Source organism: Hemitrygon akajei, chromosome 17 (assembly GCF_048418815.1).
Source record: "Hemitrygon akajei chromosome 17, sHemAka1.3, whole genome shotgun sequence".
NCBI lineage: Eukaryota > Metazoa > Chordata > Chondrichthyes > Myliobatiformes > Dasyatidae > Hemitrygon > Hemitrygon akajei.
The window spans coordinates 90376499-90400106 of record NC_133140.1 but is presented as its reverse complement, the minus strand read 5'-3'; the positions used below and the strand labels follow the sequence as shown (position 1 = coordinate 90400106).

Sequence of the window (23608 nt, the reverse complement as noted above, 5' to 3'; positions counted from 1 at the left end):
TGTGTATACGATGGGCTGTAGGGATGATGGGATGATGGGGATGTGGGGAGACGGGATGGTAGGGTTGAGGAGAGGGGATGGTGGGATGTGAGGAGAGGGGATCGTAGGATGTGGGGAGAGGGGATGGTGGGGATGTGGGGAGATGGGATGGTAGGGTTGAGGAGAGGGGATGGTGGGATGTGGGGAGACGGGATGGTAGGGTTGAGGAGAGGGGATGGTGGGATGTGAGGAGAGGGGATAGTGGGATGTGGGGAGGGAATGGTGGGGATGTGGGAAGACGGGATGGTAGGGTTGAGGAGAGGGGATGGTGGGATATGGGGAGAGGGGGTGGTAGGGTTGGGGAGAGGGGATGGTGGGATGTGGGGAGAGGGGATGGTGGAGTGTCGGGTGGGAAGAGGGGACGGTTGGGAGAGGGGATGGTGAGTTGTGGGGGTGTCTGGGTGGTGTGGTGTGAGGAATGCAGGGTGGGTTGGGAAGGGAGGCAGTGTTGGGCTGTGGTGAGTGGGTTTAGCTTTGGGGGGTCAGGAATCAAGTGTGAAATTAATGTGCAAAGTTCGGATGGCTGGGCTGTTGGCAGTGCAGAAGTGGAAGTGTGTGTGGTGTGGGGTGAGGGCTGTGGCTGTGTGGAGTGTGGTGGAAAGACGAGGAGGGGTGTGGGAACAGTGTGACTTTTATTTCGAAGATGTTAGAAATTTGGGCTGAGGTTTACTCACAGTGAACATTCTGTACCCAGGAATCTGCCGCTGAAATTGGCCTGATCTGTGGGGAGGGGGGATGGCGGGCCATGGAGAGGATGGGAGGGGCTCCCACCACCCCTACCCCTGGGCAATAGGGACCACTGAAACCTATCAAATATTGAAAGGCCTGCATACAATAGATGTGTCCTATAGCTGGTGAGTCTAGAACCAGAGGGCACAGCATCAGAGGGATGTCCATTTAGAACAGAGGTGAGGAGGAATTTCTTTAGATAGAGGCTGTTGAATCTGTGGAATTCATTGCCACAGACAGCTGGGTATACTTGCCAAGCCATTGGGTATACTTAAAACAGAGGTTGATAGCTTCTTGATTATTCAGTATGCCAAAGGTTACAGGGAGAAGGCAGAAGATTAGGGTTGAAAGGGATAATAAATCAGCCATAAAGGAATGGTGAAGCTGACGAGATGGAGGAAGTGGCCTAACTCTGCTCTGACAGTCCCACTCTATGTCTGTCTCAATGAGTGGCACCATTCGATTGATCACACAGATTATTTGGCCCCTCAAACTTCCTGGCCTGATGGAAAGGGAGAGGTGAGTGATTAATGCTCAGGGAATGAAGATGGAGTCAGTTTCAGCAATGTCTGGGACAGTGACAGTGGTGGAAACCACGTAGAGGCTGACAGAGGGTACCTGCCTTAGCATAAAGTCAGAGGTTAATAGAGTGATGCACAGGGACTTTGTATCACGGAAGGATTGGGCAAATCAAATACGGTCCAGGAGTAAGGGTGATGGGAGGGTGTGTTTGTGTAAACTGCACAAATATTCTGGATTGCCTTCATGGAAGACACAGAGATTTGAAATAATGGAGCACAACAGGTCTAGAGGGTAGGAGAAACTTGTAAATCACTTTCAGCTGCAACTGTTGACAGGACCCTACCCCTGAGCCACATAGAACACAGTCACCTCCTCCCACCACCCCTACCCCTGGGCAACATGGAACACAGTCACCTCCTCCCACCACCCCTACCCCTGGGGAACATGGAACACAGTCACCTCCTCCCACCACCCCTACCCCTGGGCAACATGGAACACAGTCACCTCCTCCCACCACCCCTACCCCTGAGCCACATAGAACACAGTCACCTCCTCCCACCACCCCTACCCCTGGGCAACATGGAACACAGTCACCTCCTCCCACCACCCCTACCCCTGGGCAACATGGAACACAGTCACCCCCTCCCAATACCCCTACCCCTGGGCAACATGGAACACAGTCACCTCCTCCCACCACCCCTACCCCTGGGGATCACAGTACACGGACACTCCCTCCCACCACCCATACCCCTGAGCAACATGGAACACAGTCACCCCCTCCCACCACCCCTACCCATGGGGATCACAGTACACAGACACCCCCTTCCCACCACCCCTACCCCTGGGGATCACGGTACACAGACACCCCGTCCCAATACCCCTACCCCTGGGCAACATGGAACACAGTCACCTCCTCCCACCACCCCTACCCCTGGGCAACATGGAACACAGTCACCTCCTCCCACCACCCCTACCCCTGGGGATCACAGTACACAGACATTCCCACCCATCACCCCTACCCCTGGGGATCACAGTACACAGACACCCCGTCCCAATACCCCTACCCCTGGGCAACATGGAACACAGTCACCTCCTCCCACCACCCCTACCCCTGGGCAACATGGAACACAGTCACCTCCTCCCACCACCCCTACCCCTGGGGTTCACAGTACACAGACATTTCCTCCCACCACCCCTACCCCTGAGCAACATGGAACACAGTCACCTCCTCCCACCACCCCTACCCCTGGGCAACATGGAACACAGTCACCTCCTCCCACCACCCCTACCCCTGGGGATCACAGTACACAGACACTCCCTCCCACCACCCTTACCCCTGGGGATCACAGCACACAGACACCCACTTCCCAGCACCCCTAACCCTGGGCAACATGGAACACAGACACCTCCTCCCACCACCCCTACCCCTGGGGATCACAGCACACAGACACCCACTTCCCAGCACCCCTACCCCTGGGCAACATGGAACACAGACACCTCCTCCCACCACCCCTACCCCTGGGGATCACAGTACACAGACACCCACTTCCCACCACCCTTACCCCTGGGCAACATGGAACACAGACACCTCCTCCCACCACCCCTACCCCTGGGGATCACAGTACACAGACACCCACTTCCCACCACCCCTACCCCTGGGCAACATGGAACACAGTAACCACCTCCCACCACCCCTACCCCTGGGGATCACAGTACACAGACACCCCCTTCCCACCACCCCTACCCCTGGGGATCACAGTACACAGACACCCCCTCCCAATACCCCTACCCCTGGGGATCACAGCACACAGCACCCCTTCCCACCACCCCTACCCCTGGGGAACATGGAACACAGTCACCTCCTCCCAATACCCCTACCCCTGGGCAACATGGAACACAGTCACCCCCTCCCACCACTCCTACCCCTGGGCAACATGGAACACAGACACACCCTCCCACCACCCCTACCCCTGGGGATCACAGTACACAGACACCCCCTTCCCACCACCCCTACCCCTGGGGACACCCACTCCCAATACCCCTACCCCTGGGGATCACAGCACACAGCACCCCTTCCCACCACCCCTACCCCTGGGCAACATGGAACACAGTCACCTCCTCCCACCACCCCTACCCCTGGGGATCACAGTACACAGACACCCCCTCCCAATACCCCTACCCCTGGGGATCACAGTACACAGACACCCCCTTCCCACCACCCTTACCCATGGGCAACATGGAACACAGTCACCTCCTCCCACCACCCCTACCCCTGGGCAACATGGAACACAGTCACCCCCTCCCAATACCCCTACCCCTGGGGATCACAGCACACAGCACCCCTTCCCACCACCCCTACCCCTGGGGAACACAGTACACAGACACCCCCTCCCAATACCCCTACCCCTGGGGATCACAGCACACAGCACCCCTTCCCACCACCCCTACCCCTGGGCAACATGGAACACAGTCACCTCCTCCCACCACCCCTACCCCTGGGCAACATGGAACACAGTCACCCCCTCCCAATACCCCTACCCCTGGGGATCACAGTACACAGACACCCACTCCCACCACCCCTACCCCTGGGGAATACAGTACACAGACACCCCCTTCCCACCACCCCTACCCCTGGGGAACATGGAACACAGTCACCTCCTCCCAATACCCCTACCCCTGGGCAACATGGAACACAGTCACCCCCTCCCACCACTCCTACCCCTGGGCAACATGGAACACAGACACTCCCTCCCACCACCCCTACCCCTGGGGATCACAGTACACAGACACCCCCTTCCCACCACCCCTACCCCTGGGGACACCCACTCCCAATACCCCTACCCCTGGGGATCACAGTACACAGACACCCCCTTCCCACCACCCCTACCCCTGGGCAACATGGAACACAGTCACCTCCTCCCACCACCCCTACCCCTGGGCAACATGGAACACAGTCACCCCCTCCCAATACCCCTACCCCTGGGGATCACAGCACACAGCACCCCTTCCCACCACCCCTACCCCTGGGGAACAGTACACAGACACCCACTCCCAATACCCCTACCCCTGGGGATCACAGCTCACAGCACCCCTTCCCACCACCCCTACCACTGGGGAACACAGTACACAGTCACCTCCTCCCACCACCCCTACCCCTGGGCAACATGGAACACAGTCACCCCCTCCCAATACCCCTACCCCTGGGGATCACAGCACACAGCACCCCTTCCCACCACCCCTACCCCTGGGGAACAGTACACAGACACCCCACTCCCAATACCCCTACCCCTGGGGATCACAGCTCACAGCACCCCTTCCCACCACCCCTACCACTGGGGAACACAGTACACAGACACCCACTCCCACCACCCCTACCCCTGGGGATCACAGTACACAGACACCCACTCCCACCACCCCTACCCCTGGGGATCACAGTACACAGACACCCACTCCCACCACCCCTACCCCTGAGGATCACAGTACACAGACACCCCCTCCCAATACCCCTACCCCTGGGGATCACAGTACACAGACACCCCCTTCCCACCACCCCTACCCCTGGGCAACATGGAACACAGTCACCTCCTCCCACCACCCCTACCCCTGGGCAACATGGAACACAGTCACCCCCTCCCAATACCCCTACCCCTGGGGATCACAGTACACAGACACCCCCTTCCCACCACCCCTACCCCTGGGCAACATGGAACACAGTCACCTCCTCCCACCACCCCTACCCCTGGGCAACATGGAACACAGTCACCCCCTCCCAATACCCCTACCCCTGGGGATCACAGCACACAGCACCCCTTCCCACCACCCCTACCCCTGGGGAACAGTACACAGACACCCACTCCCAATACCCCTACCCCTGGGGATCACAGCTCACAGCACCCCTTCCCACCACCCCTACCACTGGGGAACACAGTACACAGTCACCTCCTCCCACCACCCCTACCCCTGGGCAACATGGAACACAGTCACCCCCTCCCAATACCCCTACCCCTGGGGATCACAGCACACAGCACCCCTTCCCACCACCCCTACCCCTGGGGAACAGTACACAGACACCCACTCCCAATACCCCTACCCCTGGGGATCACAGCTCACAGCACCCCTTCCCACCACCCCTACCACTGGGGAACACAGTACACAGACACCCACTCCCACCACCCCTACCCCTGGGGATCACAGTACACAGACACCCACTCCCACCACCCCTACCCCTGGGGATCACAGTACACAGACACCCACTCCCACCACCCCTACCCCTGAGGATCACAGTACACAGACACCCCCTCCCAATACCCCTACCCCTGGGGATCACAGTACACAGACACCCCCTTCCCACCACCCCCTACCCCTGGGCAACATGGAACACAGTCACCTCCTCCCACCACCCCTACCCCTGGGCAACATGGAACACAGTCACCCCCTCCCAATACCCCTACCCCTGGGGATCACAGCACACAGCACCCCCTTCCCACCACCCCTACCCCTGGGGAACACAGTACACAGACACCCCCTCCCAATACCCCTACCCCTGGGGATCACAGCACACAGACACCCCCTTCCCACCACCCCTACCCCTGGGCAACATGGAACACAGTCACCTCCTCCCACCACCCCTACCCCTGGGCAACATGGAACACAGTCACCCCCTCCCAATACCCCTACCCCTGGGGATCACAGCACACAGCACCCCTTCCCACCACCCCTACCCCTGGGGAACAGTACACAGACACCCACTCCCAATACCCCTACCCCTGGGGATCACAGCACACAGCACCCCTTCCCACCACCCCTACCCCTGGGGAACAGTACACAGACACCCACTCCCAATACCCCTACCCCTGGGGATCACAGCTCACAGCACCCCTTCCCACCACCCCTACCACTGGGGAACACAGTACACAGACACCCACTCCCACCACCCCTACCCCTGGGGATCACAGTACACAGACACCCACTCCCACCACCCCTACCCCTGGGGATCACAGTACACAGACACCCACTCCCACCACCCCTACCCCTGAGGATCACAGTACACAGACACCCCCTCCCAATACCCCTACCCCTGGGGATCACAGTACACAGACACCCCCTTCCCACCACCCCTACCCCTGGGCAACATGGAACACAGTCACCTCCTCCCACCACCCCTACCCCTGGGCAACATGGAACACAGTCACCCCCTCCCAATACCCCTACCCCTGGGGATCACAGCACACAGCACCCCTTCCCACCACCCCTACCCCTGGGCAACATGGAACACAGTCACCTCCTCCCACCACCCCTACCCCTGGGCAACATGGAACACAGTCACCCCCTCCCAATACCCCTACCCCTGGGGATCACAGCACACAGCACCCCTTCCCACCACCCCTACCCCTGGGGAACAGTACACAGACACCCACTCCCAATACCCCTACCCCTGGGGATCACAGCTCACAGCACCCCTTCCCACCACCCCTACCACTGGGGAACACAGTACACAGACACCCACTCCCACCACCCCTACCCCTGGGGATCACAGCACACAGCACCCCTTCCCACCACCCCTACCCCTGGGGATCACAGTACACAGACACCCACTCCCACCACCCCTACCCCTGGGGATCACAGTACACAGACACCCACTCCCAATACCCCTACCCCTGGGGATCACAGTACACAGACACCCACTCCCACCACCCCTACCCCTGAGGATCACAGTACACAGACACCCACTCCCACCACCCCTACTCCTGGGCAACATGGAACACAGACACTCCCTCCCACCACCCCTACTTCTGGGGAACATGGAACACAGACACTCCCTCGCACCACCCCTACCCCTGGGGAACACAGTACACAGACACCCCCTCCCAATACCCCTACCCCTGGGCAACACAGTTCACAGACACCCCCTCCCACCACCCCTACTCCTGGGGAACATGGAACACAGACACCCCCTCTCATCACTCTTACCCCTGGGGAACATGGAACACACTCCCACCACCCCAACCCCATAACAGCACAGCACCCATGGGTCACTTTTGCAGCTCAACAGAACATCACTCAAGGTTCGCCTTCTCACCGCAACATGACAGCACCCATGGGTCACCCTCATATCGCAACGTGACAGCACCCATGGGTCACCCGCACATCACAACATGACAGCACCCATGGGTCACCCTCATATCGCAACGTGACAGCACCCATGGGTCACCCGCACATCGCAACATGACAGCACCCATGGGTCACCCTCACACTGCAACGTGACAGCACCCATGGGTCACCCTCATATCGCAACGTGACAGCACCCATGGGTCACCCGCACATCGCAACATGACAGCACCCATGGGTCACCCTCACACTGCAACGTGACAGCACCCATGGGTCACCCGCACATCGCAACGTGACAGCACCCATGGGTCACACTTGCACCGCAACATGACAGCACCCATGGGTCACCCTCACACTGCCACAGGACCGCATCCATGGGTCACCTTAGTATCTCAACGAGACAGGCAGGTCTTTGCAGGGGTAACAGAACAACCAAGAGTACAGATAACCAATGGGAGCAGATATTGTACTTATTAGGTGAGGATTGGTGCGGGTGGCTTTGTGGGGTGGGGATGTTGGGTGGGTCAGTAGGGTGTAGGGGCAGGGGGTAGGGGTGGGGAGAATAGGTGAAGTGTGGGGTGGGGAGAGTGGGTGAGATATGGGTGTGGGAGTGTGTGGAGAGGGGGGTGAGGTATGGGGGTGGGTCAGTGGGGTGTAGGGGCAGGGTGGGGGTGGGGAGAATGGGTGAGATATGGGGGTGGACAGAGTAGGTGGGGTGGGGTTGTGTGGAGAGAGGGTGGGGAGAGTAGGTGGGGTGGGGGAAGGGAGAGTGGGTGAAGTGAGTGCATGGGGAGAGTGGGTGGGGTGCGGGGATGTGGAGTGTGGATGGGATGTGGGTGGGGGTGTGGGATGTGGAGTGTGGTTGGGGGTGTGAGTGGTGTGTGGATGGGGTGTGGGGGGATTGTGTGTTGGGTGTGGGTGGGGTGCGGGGATGTGGAGTGTGTCAGGTGTGGGGATGTGGAGTGTGGGTGGGGTGTGGGGGGATTGTGTGTGGAGTGTGGGGGGATTGTGTGTTGGGTGTGGGTGGGGTGTGGGGATGTGGAGTGTGGGTGGGGCTGTGGGTCGGGTGTGAGGATGTGGAGTGTGGGTGGGGGTGTGGGTCGGGTGTGAGGATGTGGAGTGTGGGTGGGGGAGTGGGTCGGGTGTGAGGATGTGGAGTGTGGGTGGGAGTGTGGGTCGGGTGTGAGGATGTGGAGTGTGGGTGGGGGTGTGGGATGTGGAGTGTGGTTGGGGGTGTGGGTGGAGTGTGGATGGGGTGTGGGTGGGGTGCGGGGATGTGGTGTGTGGATGGGGTGTGGGGGGATTGTGTGTGGAGTGTGGGGGGATTGTGTGTTGGGTGTGGGTGGGGGGCGGGGATGTGGAGTGTGGGTGGGGCTGTGGGTCGGGTGTGAGGATGTGGAGTGTGGGTGGGAGTGTGGGTCGGGTGTGAGGATGTGGAGTGTGGGTGGGGGTGTGGGTGGAGTGTGGATGGGGTGTGGGTGGGGTGCGGGGATGTGGTGTGTGGATGGGGTGTGGGGGGATTGTGTGTGGAGTGTGGGGGGATTGTGTGTTGGGTGTGGGTGGGGGGCGGGGATGTGGAGTGTGTGTGGGTCGGGTGTGAGGATGTGGAGTGTGGGTGGGGGTGTGGGTCGGGTGTGAGGATGTGGAGTGTGTGTGGGTGTGGGTCGGGTGTGAGGATGTGGAGTGTGGGTGGGGGTGTGGGTCGGGTGTGAGGATGTGGAGTGTGTGTGGGGGTGTGGGTCGGGTGTGAGGATGTGGAGTGTGTGTGGGGGTGTGGGTCGGGTGTGAGGATGTGGAGTGTGGGTGGGGGTGTGGGTCGGGTGTGAGGATGTGGAGTGGGTGGGGGTGTGGGTCGGGTGAGAGGATGTGGAGTGGGTGTGGGAGTGTGGGTCGGGTGTGAGGATGTGGAGTGTGTGTGGGGGTGTGGGTCGGGTGTGAGGATGTGGAGTGTGTGTGGGGGTGTGGGTCGGGTGTGAGGATGTGGAGTGTGGGTGGGGGTGAGGGTCGGGTGTGAGGATGTGGAGTGTGTGTGGGGGTGTGGGTCGGGGTGTGAGGATGTGGAGTGTGTGTGGGGGTGTGGGTCGGGTGTGAGGATGTGGAGTGTGTGTGGGGGTGTGGGTCGGGTGTGAGGATGTGGAGTGTGGGTGGGGGTGTGGGTCGGGTGTGAGGATGTGGAGTGTGTGTGGGGGTGTGGGTCGGGTGTGAGGATGTGGAGTGTGTGTGGGGGTGTGGGTCAGGTGTGAGGATGTGGAGTGGGTGTGGGGGTGTGGGTCGGGTGTGAGGATGTGGAGTGTGTGTGGGGGTGTGGGTCAGGTGTGAGGATGTGGAGTGGGTGTGGGGGTGTGGGTCGGGTGTGAGGATGTGGAGTGTGTGGGAGTGTGGAGATATGGGTGTGATGTATGAGTGTAAGTGTGGGTGGGGGTGTGGGTCGGGTGTGAGGATGTGGAGTGTGGGTGGGGCTGTGGGTCGGGTGTGAGGATGTGGAGTGTGTGTGGGTCGGGTGTGAGGATGTGGAGTGTGGGTGTGGGAGTGTGGGTCGGGTGTGAGGATGTGGAGTGGGTGTGGGGGTGTGGGTCGGGTGTGAGGATGTGGAGTGTGTGTGGGGATGTGGGTCGGGTGTGAGGATGTGGAGTGTGTGTGGGGATGTGGGTCGGGTGTGAGGATGTGGAGTGTGTGTGGGGGTGTGGGTCGGGTGTGAGGATGTGGAGTGTGTGTGGGGGTGTGGGTCGGGTGTGAGGATGTGGAGTGTGTGTGGGGATGTGGGTCGGGTGTGAGGATGTGGAGTGTGGGTCGGGTGTGGGTCGGGTGTGAGGATGTGGAGTGTGTGTGGGGGTGTGGGTCGGGTGTGAGGATGTGGAGTGTGTGTGGGGGTGTGGGTCGGGTGTGAGGATGTGGAGTGTGGGTGGGGGTGTGGGTCGGGTGTGAGGATGTGGAGTGTGGGTGGGGGTGTGGGTCAGGTGTGAGGATGTGGAGTGTGGGTGGGAGTGTGGGTCGGGTGTGAGGATGTGGAGTGGGGTGTGGGAGTGTGGGTCGGGTGTGAGGATGTGGAGTGGGTGTGGGGCTGTGGGTCGGGTGTGAGGATGTGGAGTGGGTGTGGGAGTGTGGGTCGGGTGTGAGGATGTGGAGTGTGTGTGGGGGTGTGGGTCGGGTGTGAGGATGTGGAGTGTGTGTGGGGCTGTGGGTCGGGTGTGAGGATGTGGAGTGTGGGTGGGGCTGTGGGTCGGGTGTGAGGATGTGGAGTGTGTGTGGGTCGGGTGTGAGGATGTGGAGTGTGGGTGGGGGTGTGGGTCGGGTGTGAGGATGTGGAGTGTGGGGGGGGTGTGGGTCGGGTGTGAGGATGTGGAGTGTGGGTGGGGGTGTGGGTCGGGTGTGAGGATGTGGAGTGTGGGGGGGGTCTGGGTCGGGTGTGAGGATGTGGAGTGTGGGTGGGGGTGTGGATCGGGTGTGAGGATGTGGAGTGTGGGTGGGGGTGTGGGTCGGATGTGAGGATGTGGAGTGGGTGTGGGGGTGTGGGTCAGGTGTGAGGATGTGGAGTGGGTGTGGGGGTGTGGGTCGGGTGTGGGTGTGTGGGTCGGGTGTGAGGATGTGGAGTGTGTGTGGGGGTATGGGTCGGGTGTGAGGATGTGGAGTGTGTGTGGGGGTGTGGGTCGGGTGTGAGGATGTGGAGTGTGAGTGGGGGTGTGGGTCGGGTGTGAGGATGTGGAGTGTGTGTGGGGGTGTGGGTCGGGTGTGAGGATGTGGAGTGTGGGTGGGGGTGTGGGTCGGGTGTGAGGATGTGGAGTGTGGGTCGGGTGTGGGTCGGGTGTGAGAATGTGGAGTGTGTGGGGGTCTGGGTCGGGTGTGAGGATGTGGAGTGTGTGGGAGTGTGGAGATATGGGTGTGATGTATGAGTGTGAGTGTGGGTGGGGGTGTGGGTCGGGTGTGAGGATGTGGAGTGTGTGTGGGGGTGTGGGTCGGGTGTGAGGATGTGGAGTGTGTGTGGGGGTGTGGGTCGGGTGTGAGGATGTGGAGTGTGGGTTGGGCTGTGGGTCGGGTGTGAGGATGTGGAGTGTGTGTGGGGGTGTGGGTCGGGTGTGAGGATGTGGAGTGTGGGTGGGGGTGTGGGATGTGGAGTGTGGTTGGGGGTGTGGGTCGCGTGTGAGGATGTGGAGTGGGTGTGGAGGTGTGGGTCGGGTGTGAGGATGTGGAGCGGGTGTGGAGGTGTGGGTCGGGTGTGAGGATGTGGAGTGGGTGTGGGGGTGTGGGTCGGGTGTGAGGATGTGGAGTGTGGGTCGGGTGTGGGTCGGGTGTGAGGATGTGGAGTGTGTGTGGGGGTGTGGGTCGGGTGTGAGGATGTGGAGTGGGTGTGGAGGTGTGGGTCGGGTGTGAGGATGTGGAGCGGGTGTGGAGGTGTGGGTCGGGTGTGAGGATGTGGAGTGTGGGTGGGGGTGTGGGTCGGGTGTGAGGATGTGGAGTGTGTGTGGGGGTGTGGGTCGGGTGTGAGGATGTGGAGTGTGGGTGGGGATGTGGGTCGGGTGTGAGGATGTGGAGTGTGGGTGGGGGTGTGGGTCGGGTGTGAGGATGTGGAGTGTGTGGGAGTGTGGGTCGGGTGTGAGGATGTGGAGTGTGTGTGGGGGTGTGGGTCGGGTGTGAGGATGTGGAGTGTGTGTGGGGGTGTGGGTCGGGTGTGAGGATGTGGAGTGTGTGTGGGGCTGTGGGTCGGGTGTGAGGATGTGGAGTGTGGGTGGGGGTGTGGGTCGGGTGTGAGGATGTGGAGTGTGTGTGGGGATGTGGGTCGGGTGTGAGGATGTGGAGTGTGGGTTGGGCTGTGGGTCGGGTGTGAGGATGTGGAGTGTGTGTGGGGGTGTGGGTCGGGTGTGAGGATGTGGAGTGTGTGTGGAGGTGTGGGTCGGGTGTGAGGATGTGGAGTGGGTGTGGGAGTGTGGGTCGGGTGTGAGGATGTGGAGTGTGGGGGGGGTGTGGAGATATGGGTGTGATGTATGAGTGTGAGTGTGGGTGGAGGTGTGGGTCGGGTGTGAGGATGTGGAGTGTGTGTGGGGATGTGGGTCGGGTGTGAGGATGTGGAGTGTGAGTGGGGGTGTGGGTCGGGTGTGAGGATGTGGAGTGTGTGGGAGTGTGGAGATATGGGTGTGATGTATGAGTGTGAGTGTGGGTGGGGCTGTGGGTCAGGTGTGAGGATGTGGAGTGTGTGGGAGTGTGGAGATATGGGTGTGATGTATGAGTGTGAGTGTGGGTGGGGCTGTGGTCAGGTGTGAGGATGTGGAGTGGGTGTGGAGGTGTGGGTCGGGTGTGAGGATGTGGAGTGGGTGTGGGGGTGTGGGTCGGGTGTGAGGATGTGGAGTGTGGGGGGGGTGTGGGTCAGGTGTGAGGATGTGGAGTGTGTGTGGGGGTGTGGGTCGGGTGTGAGGATGTGGAGTGTGGTTGGGGGTGTGGGTCGGGTGTGAGGATGTGGAGTGGGTGTGGGTCAGGTGTGAGGATGTGGAGTGTGTGTGGGTCGGGTGTGAGGATGTGGAGTGTGGGTGTGGGTCGGGTGTGAGGATGTGGAGTGTGTGTGGGTCGGGTGTGAGGATGTGGAGTGGGTGTGGGTCGGGTGTGAGGATGTGGAGTGTGTGTGGGGGTGTGGGTCGGGTGTGAGGATGTGGAGTGTGGGTGGGGCTGTGCGTCAGGTGTGAGGATGTGGAGTGTGGGTTGGGCTGTGGGTCGGGTGTGAGGATGTGGAGTGTGTGTGGGTCGGGTGTGAGGATGTGGAGTGTGGGTGTGGGTCGGGTGTGAGGATGTGGAGTGTGTGTGGGTCGGGTGTGAGGATGTGGAGTGGGTGTGGGTCGGGTGTGAGGATGTGGAGTGTGTGTGGGGGTGTGGGTCGGGTGTGAGGATGTGGAGTGTGGGTGGGGCTGTGCGTCAGGTGTGAGGATGTGGAGTGTGGGTTGGGCTGTGGGTCGGGTGTGAGGATGTGGAGTGTGTGTGGGGGTGTGGGTCGGGTGTGAGGATGTGGAGTGTGGGTGGGGCTGTGGGTCGGGTGTGAGGATGTGGAGTGTGAGTGGGGGTGTGGGTCGGGTGTCAGGATGTGGAGTGTGTGGGAGTGTGGAGATATGGGTGTGATGTATGAGTGTGAGTGTGGGTGGGGCTGTGGGTCAGGTGTGAGGATGTGGAGTGTGTGGGAGTGTGGAGATATGGGTGTAATGTATGAGTGTGAGTGTGGGTGGGGCTGTGGGTCAGGTGTGAGGATGTGGAGTGTGGGTGGGGGTGTGGGTCGGATGTGAGGATGTGGAGTGTGGGTGGGGGTGTGGGTCGGATGTGAGGATGTGGAGTGTGGGTGGGGGTGTGGGTCGGGTGTGAGGATGTGGAGTGTGGGTATGGGGGTGTGGGTCAGGTGTGAGGATGTGGAGTGGGTGTGGGGGTGTGGGTCGGGTGTGAGGATGTGGAGTGTGGGTGGGAGTGTGGGATGTGGAGTGTGGGTGGGAGTGTGGGTCGGGTGTGAGGATGTGGAGTGTGTGTGGGGGTGTGGGTCGGGTGTGAGGATGTGGAGTGTGGGTGGGGGTGTGGGTCAGGTGTGAGGATGTGGAGTGTGGGTGGGAGTGTGGGATGTGGAGTGTGGGTGGGAGTGTGGGTCGGGTGTGAGGATGTGGAGTGTGTGTGGGGGTGTGGGTCGGGTGTGAGGATGTGGAGTGTGGGTGGGGGTGTGGGTCAGGTGTGAGGATGTGGAGTGTGGGTGGGAGTGTGGGTCGGGTGTGAGGATGTGGAGTGGGTGTGGGGGTGTGGGTCGGGTGTGAGGATGTGGAGTGGGTGTGGGGCTGTGGGTCGGGTGTGAGGATGTGGAGTGTGTGTGGGGGTGTGGGTCGGGTGTGAGGATGTGGAGTGTGTGTGGGGCTGTGGGTCGGGTGTGAGGATGTGGAGTGTGGGTGGGGCTGTGGGTCGGGTGTGAGGATGTGGTGTGTGTGTGGGTCGGGTGTGAGGATGTGGAGTGTGTGGGAGTGTGGAGATATGGGTGTGATGTATGAGTGTGAGTGTGGGTGGGGGTGTGGGTCGGGTGTGAGGATGTGGAGTGTGTGTGGGGGTGTGGGTCGGGTGTGAGGATGTGGAGTGTGTGTGGGGGTGTGGGTCGGGTGTGAGGATGTGGAGTGTGGGTTGGGCTGTGGGTCGGGTGTGAGGATGTGGAGTGTGGGTGGGGCTGTGCGTCAGGTGTGAGGATGTGGAGTGTGGGTTGGGCTGTGGGTCGGGTGTGAGGATGTGGAGTGTGTGTGGGGGTGTGGGTCGGGTGTGAGGATGTGGAGTGTGGGTGGGGCTGTGGGTCGGGTGTGAGGATGTGGAGTGTGAGTGGGGGTGTGGGTCGGGTGTCAGGATGTGGAGTGTGTGGGAGTGTGGAGATATGGGTGTGATGTATGAGTGTGAGTGTGGGTGGGGCTGTGGGTCAGGTGTGAGGATGTGGAGTGTGTGGGAGTGTGGAGATATGGGTGTAATGTATGAGTGTGAGTGTGGGTGGGGCTGTGGGTCAGGTGTGAGGATGTGGAGTGTGGGTGGGGGTGTGGGTCGGATGTGAGGATGTGGAGTGTGGGTGGGGGTGTGGGTCGGATGTGAGGATGTGGAGTGTGGGTGGGGGTGTGGGTCGGGTGTGAGGATGTGGAGTGTGGGTATGGGGGTGTGGGTCAGGTGTGAGGATGTGGAGTGGGTGTGGGGGTGTGGGTCGGGTGTGAGGATGTGGAGTGTGGGTGGGAGTGTGGGATGTGGAGTGTGGGTGGGAGTGTGGGTCGGGTGTGAGGATGTGGAGTGTGTGTGGGGGTGTGGGTCGGGTGTGAGGATGTGGAGTGTGGGTGGGGGTGTGGGTCAGGTGTGAGGATGTGGAGTGTGGGTGGGAGTGTGGGATGTGGAGTGTGGGTCGGGTGTGAGGATGTGGAGTGTGTGTGGGGGTGTGGGTCGGGTGTGAGGATGTGGAGTGTGGGTGGGGGTGTGGGTCAGGTGTGAGGATGTGGAGTGTGGGTGGGAGTGTGGGTCGGGTGTGAGGATGTGGAGTGGGTGTGGGGGTGTGGGTCGGGTGTGAGGATGTGGAGTGGGTGTGGGGCTGTGGGTCGGGTGTGAGGATGTGGAGTGTGTGTGGGGGTGTGGGTCGGGTGTGAGGATGTGGAGTGTGTGTGGGGCTGTGGGTCGGGTGTGAGGATGTGGAGTGTGGGTGGGGCTGTGGGTCGGGTGTGAGGATGTGGTGTGTGTGTGGGTCGGGTGTGAGGATGTGGAGTGTGTGGGAGTGTGGAGATATGGGTGTGATGTATGAGTGTGAGTGTGGGTGGGGGTGTGGGTCGGGTGTGAGGATGTGGAGTGTGTGTGGGGGTGTGGGTCGGGTGTGAGGATGTGGAGTGTGTGTGGGGGTGTGGGTCGGGTGTGAGGATGTGGAGTGTGGGTTGGGCTGTGGGTCGGGTGTGAGGATGTGGAGTGTGTGTGGGGGTGTGGGTCGGGTGTGAGGATGTGGAGTGTGGGTGGGGGTGTGGGATGTGGAGTGTGGTTGGGGGTGTGGGTCGGGTGTGAGGATGTGGAGTGGGTGTGGAGGTGTGGGTCGGGTGTGAGGATGTGGAGCGGGTGTGGAGGTGTGGGTCGGGTGTGAGGATGTGGAGTGGGTGTGGGGGTGTGGGTCGGGTGTGAGGATGTGGAGTGTGGGTCGGGTGTGGGTCGGGTGTGAGGATGTGGAGTGTGTGTGGGGGTGTGGGTCGGGTGTGAGGATGTGGAGTGGGTGTGGAGGTGTGGGTCGGGTGTGAGGATGTGGAGCGGGTGTGGAGGTGTGGGTCGGGTGTGAGGATGTGGAGTGTGGGTGGGGGTGTGGGTCGGGTGTGAGGATGTGGAGTGTGTGTGGGGGTGTGGGTCGGGTGTGAGGATGTGGAGTGTGGGTGGGGATGTGGGTCGGGTGTGAGGATGTGGAGTGTGGGTGGGGGTGTGGGTCGGGTGTGAGGATGTGGAGTGTGGGTGGGGCTGTGGGTCGGGTGTGAGGATGTGGAGTGGGTGTGGGGGTGTGGGTCAGGTGTGAGGATGTGGAGTGGGTGTGGGGGTGTGGGTCGGGTGTGAGGATGTGGAGTGTGGGTGGGGCTGTGGGTCGGGTGTGAGGATGTGGAGTGTGTGTGGGAGTGTGGGTCGGGTGTGAGGATGTGGAGTGTGTGTGGGGGTGTGGGTCGGGTGTGAGGATGTGGAGTGTGTGTGGGGGTGTGGGTCGGGTGTGAGGATGTGGAGTGTGTGTGGGGGTGTGGGTCGGGTGTGAGGATGTGGAGTGTGTGTGGGGATGTGGGTCGGGTGTGAGGATGTGGAGTGTGGGTTGGGCTGTGGGTCGGGTGTGAGGATGTGGAGTGTGTGTGGGGGTGTGGGTCGGGTGTGAGGATGTGGAGTGGGTGTGGGAGTGTGGGTCGGGTGTGAGGATGTGGAGTGTGGGGGGGGTGTGGAGATATGGGTGTGATGTATGAGTGTGAGTGTGGGTGGAGGTGTGGGTCGGGTGTGAGGATGTGGAGTGTGTGTGGGGGTGTGGGTCGGGTGTGAGGATGTGGAGTGTGTGTGGGGATGTGGGTCGGGTGTGAGGATGTGGAGTATGGGTTGGGCTGTGGGTCGGGTGTGAGGATGTGGAGTGTGTGTGGGGGTGTGGGTCGGGTGTGAGGATGTGGAGTGTGTGTGGAGGTGTGGGTCGGGTGTGAGGATGTGGAGTGGGTGTGGGAGTGTGGGTCGGGTGTGAGGATGTGGAGTGTGGGGGGGGTGTGGAGATATGGGTGTGATGTATGAGTGTGAGTGTGGGTGGAGGTGTGGGTCGGGTGTGAGGATGTGGAGTGTGTGTGGGGATGTGGGTCGGGTGTGAGGATGTGGAGTGTGAGTGGGGGTGTGGGTCGGGTGTGAGGATGTGGAGTGTGTGGGAGTGTGGAGATATGGGTGTGATGTATGAGTGTGAGTGTGGGTGGGGCTGTGGGTCAGGTGTGAGGATGTGGAGTGTGTGGGAGTGTGGAGATATGGGTGTGATGTATGAGTGTGAGTGTGGGTGGGGCTGTGGGTCAGGTGTGAGGATGTGGAGTGGGTGTGGAGGTGTGGGTCGGGTGTGAGGATGTGGAGTGTGTGTGGGTCGGGTGTGAGGATGTGGAGTGGGTGTGGGTCGGGTGTGAGGATGTGGAGTGTGTGTGGGGGTGTGGGTCGGGTGTGAGGATGTGGAGTGTGGGTGGGGCTGTGCGTCAGGTGTGAGGATGTGGAGTGTGGGTTGGGCTGTGGGTCGGGTGTGAGGATGTGGAGTGTGTGTGGGTCGGGTGTGAGGATGTGGAGTGTGGGTGTGGGTCGGGTGTGAGGATGTGGAGTGTGTGTGGGTCGGGTGTGAGGATGTGGAGTGTGTGTGGGGGTGTGGGTCGGGTGTGAGGATGTGGAGTGTGGGTGGGGCTGTGCGTCAGGTGTGAGGATGTGGAGTGTGGGTTGGGCTGTGGGTCGGGTGTGAGGATGTGGAGTGTGTGTGGGGGTGTGGGTCGGGTGTGAGGATGTGGAGTGTGGGTGGGGCTGTGGGTCGGGTGTGAGGATGTGGAGTGTGAGTGGGGGTGTGGGTCGGGTGTCAGGATGTGGAGTGTGTGGGAGTGTGGAGATATGGGTGTGATGTATGAGTGTGAGTGTGGGTGGGGCTGTGGGTCAGGTGTGAGGATGTGGAGTGTGTGGGAGTGTGGAGATATGGGTGTAATGTATGAGTGTGAGTGTGGGTGGGGCTGTGGGTCAGGTGTGAGGATGTGGAGTGTGGGTGGGGGTGTGGGTCGGATGTGAGGATGTGGAGTGTGGGTGGGGGTGTGGGTCGGATGTGAGGATGTGGAGTGTGGGTGGGGGTGTGGGTCGGGTGTGAGGATGTGGAGTGTGGGTGTGGGGGTGTGGGTCAGGTGTGAGGATGTGGAGTGGGTGTGGGGGTGTGGGTCGGGTGTGAGGATGTGGAGTGTGGGTGGGAGTGTGGGATGTGGAGTGTGGGTGGGAGTGTGGGTCGGGTGTGAGGATGTGGAGTGTGTGTGGGGGTGTGGGTCGGGTGTGAGGATGTGGAGTGTGGGTGGGGGTGTGGGTCAGGTGTGAGGATGTGGAGTGTGGGTGGGAGTGTGGGATGTGGAGTGTGGGTGGGAGTGTGGGTCGGGTGTGAGGATGTGGAGTGTGTGTGGGGGTGTGGGTCGGGTGTGAGGATGTGGAGTGTGGGTGGGGGTGTGGGTCAGGTGTGAGGATGTGGAGTGTGGGTGGGAGTGTGGGTCGGGTGTGAGGATGTGGAGTGGGTGTGGGGGTGTGGGTCGGGTGTGAGGATGTGGAGTGGGTGTGGGGCTGTGGGTCGGGTGTGAGGATGTGGAGTGTGTGTGGGGGTGTGGGTCGGGTGTGAGGATGTGGAGTGTGTGTGGGGCTGTGGGTCGGGTGTGAGGATGTGGAGTGTGGGTGGGGCTGTGGGTCGGGTGTGAGGATGTGGAGTGTGTGTGGGTCGGGTGTGAGGATGTGGAGTGTGTGGGAGTGTGGAGATATGGGTGTGATGTATGAGTGTGAGTGTGGGTGGGGGTGTGGGTCGGGTGTGAGGATGTGGAGTGTGTGTGGGGGTGTGGGTCGGGTGTGAGGATGTGGAGTGTGTGTGGGGGTGTGGGTCGGGTGTGAGGATGTGGAGTGTGGGTTGGGCTGTGGGTCGGGTGTGAGGATGTGGAGTGTGTGTGGGGGTGTGGGTCGGGTGTGAGGATGTGGAGTGTGGGTGGGGGTGTGGGATGTGGAGTGTGGTTGGGGGTGTGGGTCGGGTGTGAGGATGTGGAGTGGGTGTGGAGGTGTGGGTCGGGTGTGAGGATGTGGAGCGGGTGTGGAGGTGTGGGTCGGGTGTGAGGATGTGGAGTGGGTGTGGGGGTGTGGGTCGGGTGTGAGGATGTGGAGTGTGGGTCGGGTGTGGGTCGGGTGTGAGGATGTGGAGTGTGTGTGGGGGTGTGGGTCGGGTGTGAGGATGTGGAGTGGGTGTGGAGGTGTGGGTCGGGTGTGAGGATGTGGAGCGGGTGTGGAGGTGTGGGTCGGGTGTGAGGATGTGGAGTGTGGGTGGGGGTGTGGGTCGGGTGTGAGGATGTGGAGTGTGTGTGGGGGTGTGGGTCGGGTGTGAGGATGTGGAGTGTGGGTGGGGATGTGGGTCGGGTGTGAGGATGTGGAGTGTGGGTGGGGGTGTGGGTCGGGTGTGAGGATGTGGAGTGTGGGTGGGGCTGTGGGTCGGGTGTGAGGATGTGGAGTGGGTGTGGGGGTGTGGGTCAGGTGTGAGGATGTGGAGTGGGTGTGGGGGTGTGGGTCGGGTGTGAGGATGTGGAGTGTGGGTGGGGCTGTGGGTCGGGTGTGAGGATGTGGAGTGTGTGTGGGAGTGTGGGTCGGGTGTGAGGATGTGGAGTGTGTGTGGGGGTGTGGGTCGGGTGTGAGGATGTGGAGTGTGTGTGGGGGTGTGGGTCGGGTGTGAGGATGTGGAGTGTGTGTGGGGGTGTGGGTCGGGTGTGAGGATGTGGAGTGTGTGTGGGGATGTGGGTCGGGTGTGAGGATGTGGAGTGTGGGTTGGGCTGTGGGTCGGGTGTGAGGATGTGGAGTGTGTGTGGGGGTGTGGGTCGGGTGTGAGGATGTGGAGTGTGGGTGGGGCTGTGGGTCGGGTGTGAGGATGTGGAGTGTGGGTGGGGGTGTGGGTCAGGTGTGAGGATGTGGAGTGGGTGTGGGGGTGTGGGTCGGGTGTGGGTGTGTGGGTCGGGTGTGAGGATGTGGAGTGTGTGTGGGGGTATGGGTCGGGTGTGAGGATGTGGAGTGTGTGTGGGGGTGTGGGTCGGGTGTGAGGATGTGGAGTGTGGTTGGGGGTGTGGGTCGGGTGTGAGGATGTGGAGTGGGTGTGGGGGTGTGGGTCAGGTGTGAGGATGTGGAGTGTGGGTCGGGTGTGGGTCGGGTGTGAGAATGTGGAGTGTGTGGGGGTCTGGGTCGGGTGTGAGGATGTGGAGTGTGTGGGAGTGTGGAGATATGGGTGTGATGTATGAGTGTGAGTGTGGGTGGGGGTGTGGGTCGGGTGTGAGGATGTGGAGTGTGGGTGGGGGTGTGGGTCGGGTGTGAGGATGTGGAGTGTGGGTGGGGCTGTGGGTCGGGTGTGAGGATGTGGAGTGTGTGGGAGTGTGGAGATATGGGTGTGATGTATGAGTGTGAGTGTGGGTGGGGGTGTGGGTCGGGTGTGAGGATGTGGAGTGTGGGTGGGGCTGTGGGTCGGTTGTGAGTATGTGGAGTGTGGGGGGGGTGTGGAGATATGGGTGTGATGTATGAGTGTGAGTGTGGGTGGGGGTGTGGGTCGGGTGTGAGGATGTGGAGTGTGGGTGGGGCTGTGGGTCGGGTGTGAGTATGTGGAGTGTGGGGGGGGTGTGGAGATATGGGTGTGATGTATGAGTGTGAGTGTGGGTGGGGTGTGGGTCGGGTGTGAGGATGTGGAGTGTGGGTGGGGCTGTGGGTCGGGTGTGAGTATGTGGAGTGTGTGTGGGGGTGTGGGTCGGGTGTGAGGATGTGGAGTGTGGGTGGGGCTGTGGGTCGGGTGTGAGGATGTGGAGTGTGGGGGGGGTGTGGAGATATGGGTGTGATGTATGAGTGTGAGTGTGGGTGGGGGTGTGGGTCGGGTGTGAGGATGTGGAGTGTGTGTGGGGGTGTGGGTCGGGTGTGAGTATGTGGAGTGTGTGTGGGGGTGTGGGTCGGGTGTGAGGATGTGGAGTGTGTGTGGGGGTGTGGGTCGGGTGTGAGGATGTGGAGTGTGGGGGGGGTGTGGAGATATGGGTGTGATGTATGAGTGTGAGTGTGGGTGGGGGTGGGGGTCGGGTGTGAGGATGTGGAGTGTGGGTGGGGCTGTGGGTCGGGTGTGAGGATGTGGAGTGGGTGTGGGGGTGTGGGTCGGGTGTGAGGATGTGGAGTGTGGGTGGGGCTGTGGGTCGGGTGTGAGGATGTGGAGTGTGGGTGGGGCTGTGGGTCGGGTGTGAGGATGTGGAGTGTGTGGGAGTGTGGAGATATGGGTGTGATGTATGAGTGTGAGTGTGGGGAGCAGCTGTGGGTGTGGGATGAGCTTTGAGAGTGGGTGCGAGAGGCGAGTGAGAGAGGGAACACGGGGCACGGCCAGGAAAGCAGACAGGTGGGCTGCGCATGACTCTCGGTGCCTCTGTCGTGACCTCCCCCCTACAGTTCAGCCTCGAATTACCGGCCGCCAGGGGAGAGGAGACCGATGTTTGGGATTTGTAGCTGATTCAGGATATCTGGTGCGAGTACACAGGGGGAACCCTTCGCTATCAGGGTGATGGGCTCCACTCTCGCCTCCCTGTACAATGGGAAGAAACTGAGAATCGGGACCACACATTCCCCATTGGCTGAGGGTTCTTGGTATGGGGGTGGAGGCGAGGAAATCAGAGGTCGATCAGTCCCTGCCACGTCTCAAGCAAGATAAATTCTGCAGATGCTGGGAATCCGAGCAACACACACACAATGCTGGGGGAACTGAGCATGCCAGGCAGCATCTATGGCAAAGAGTACAGTCGACATTTCCAGCCAAGACACTTCTTCAGGACCCTGCCACATCTTCTTGGGCAACTTTACTGTCTAACACATGGAGAGGCCAAGTACTGCCCACACTCACAAACCCACACTCACACTGGCAAACCTACACTCACACTCACAAACCCATGCTCACACTCACAAACCCACGCTCAAGTCACACACTCATGCTCTTATTCACAAACCCATACTCACACTCACAAACTCACGCTGACATCACACACTCATGATCATACTCACAAACTCATACTCACACTCACAAACCCCAAACACACACTCACAACCCCAAACTCACCACCCACACTCACAACCCCATGCTCACACCCACAAACCCAAACACACCACCCACACTCACACTCACAACCCCAAACTCATCACCCACACTCACAACCCCAAACTCACAATCACAACCCAAACACACCACCCACACTCACACTCACAACCCCAAACTCATCACCCACACTCACAACCCAAACACACCACCCACAAACCTGCAAACTCTGACACATTCATACACCCTCATACACTCACACACGTCTGCACTCACAAACCCATTGCACACTCACACACCTATACACATACACTCACACCCATACACACACTCACAACCCCATAGCACACACATCCTAGGCAGTATCTATGGAAAAGAACGGACAGTCGACGTTTCAGGCCAACACCTCCAATTGGAACTATTAATTTGGTTCTACCAAACCCGCCGAGCCCCTCCAACTCCTTTGTGTGCATTCACACAGGCACAGACGGACACTTTTACCTGGAGGAGGGCTCCCAGCGCGGAGAGGACGAGGAGAGTTGGCGTGCCCATCCCGGTGTGGGGCAGGAGCGCAGACAGCCGCTGTACTAACTCTGCCGCTGCCGGGACACCAAGGAACTGACAGCTGACAGGTTGCTCGGGGCCCCGAAGCGCAGTGATTGACGGCACAAGTGGTGACAGGGAGGCGGGCGGAGATATTCGTGTCCCGACAGTCAGAGCAACTGTGCAGGAGAGACAGGGAACAGCTGCGGCCCGAGGCCGGACACAGCAGTCGCCCTTACTCCTGGTTTATAACCTGTTCTGTTCTGACCGGCCTCTGAGAAGGGAACTAATTGAACTCAGCTCCCCAGGTTGGCATATCTTCGCTCAACATCCACTCAAAGCAGCAGCATCCAAAATAAACACGATGCTGGAACTACCTGGCGCCGACTCACACATGTATACACAGGTACACCTCACACTCCACCACACACAGTACACCTCACACTCCACCACACACACACACACCTCACACTCCACCACACACACATACACCTCACACTCCACCACACACACACACACCTCACACTCCACCACACACACATACACCTCACACTCCACCACACACACATACACCTCACACTCCACCACACACACAGTACACCTCACACTCCACCACACACACACACACCTCACACTCCACCACACACACACACACACACCTCACACTCCACCACACACACACACACCTCACACTCCACCACACACACACACACCTCACACTCCACCACACACACATACACCTCACACTCCACCACACACAGTACACCTCACACTCCACCACACACACATACACCTCACACTCCACCACACACACACACCTCACACTCCACCACACACAGTACACCTCACACTCCACCACACACACATACACCTCACACT

The 23608-nt window shown here is 60.6% G+C and overlaps 1 protein-coding gene across 4 annotated transcripts in view; it reads right to left on the bottom strand.

Annotated features, from left to right (window-relative positions):
* The window catches only part of cdh15 (cadherin 15, type 1, M-cadherin (myotubule)), a 309173-nt gene extending 286353 nt beyond the window's left edge, over window positions 1-22820 (bottom strand). For 3 of the 4 annotated variants that reach the window (XR_012101955.1, XR_012101956.1, XM_073070533.1), the window contains exon 1: window positions 22688-22820. Coding sequence is in view for 2 of the 4 variants with exons in the window: in XM_073070533.1 (XP_072926634.1) it covers window positions 22688-22738 (51 nt within the window). In the remaining 2 variants the exon portion in view is untranslated. The remainder of the gene's footprint in view (window positions 1-22687) is intronic. The other variant, XM_073070534.1, reaches the window with a different exon arrangement.
* Between the last annotated feature and the right edge of the window lie 788 nt (window positions 22821-23608).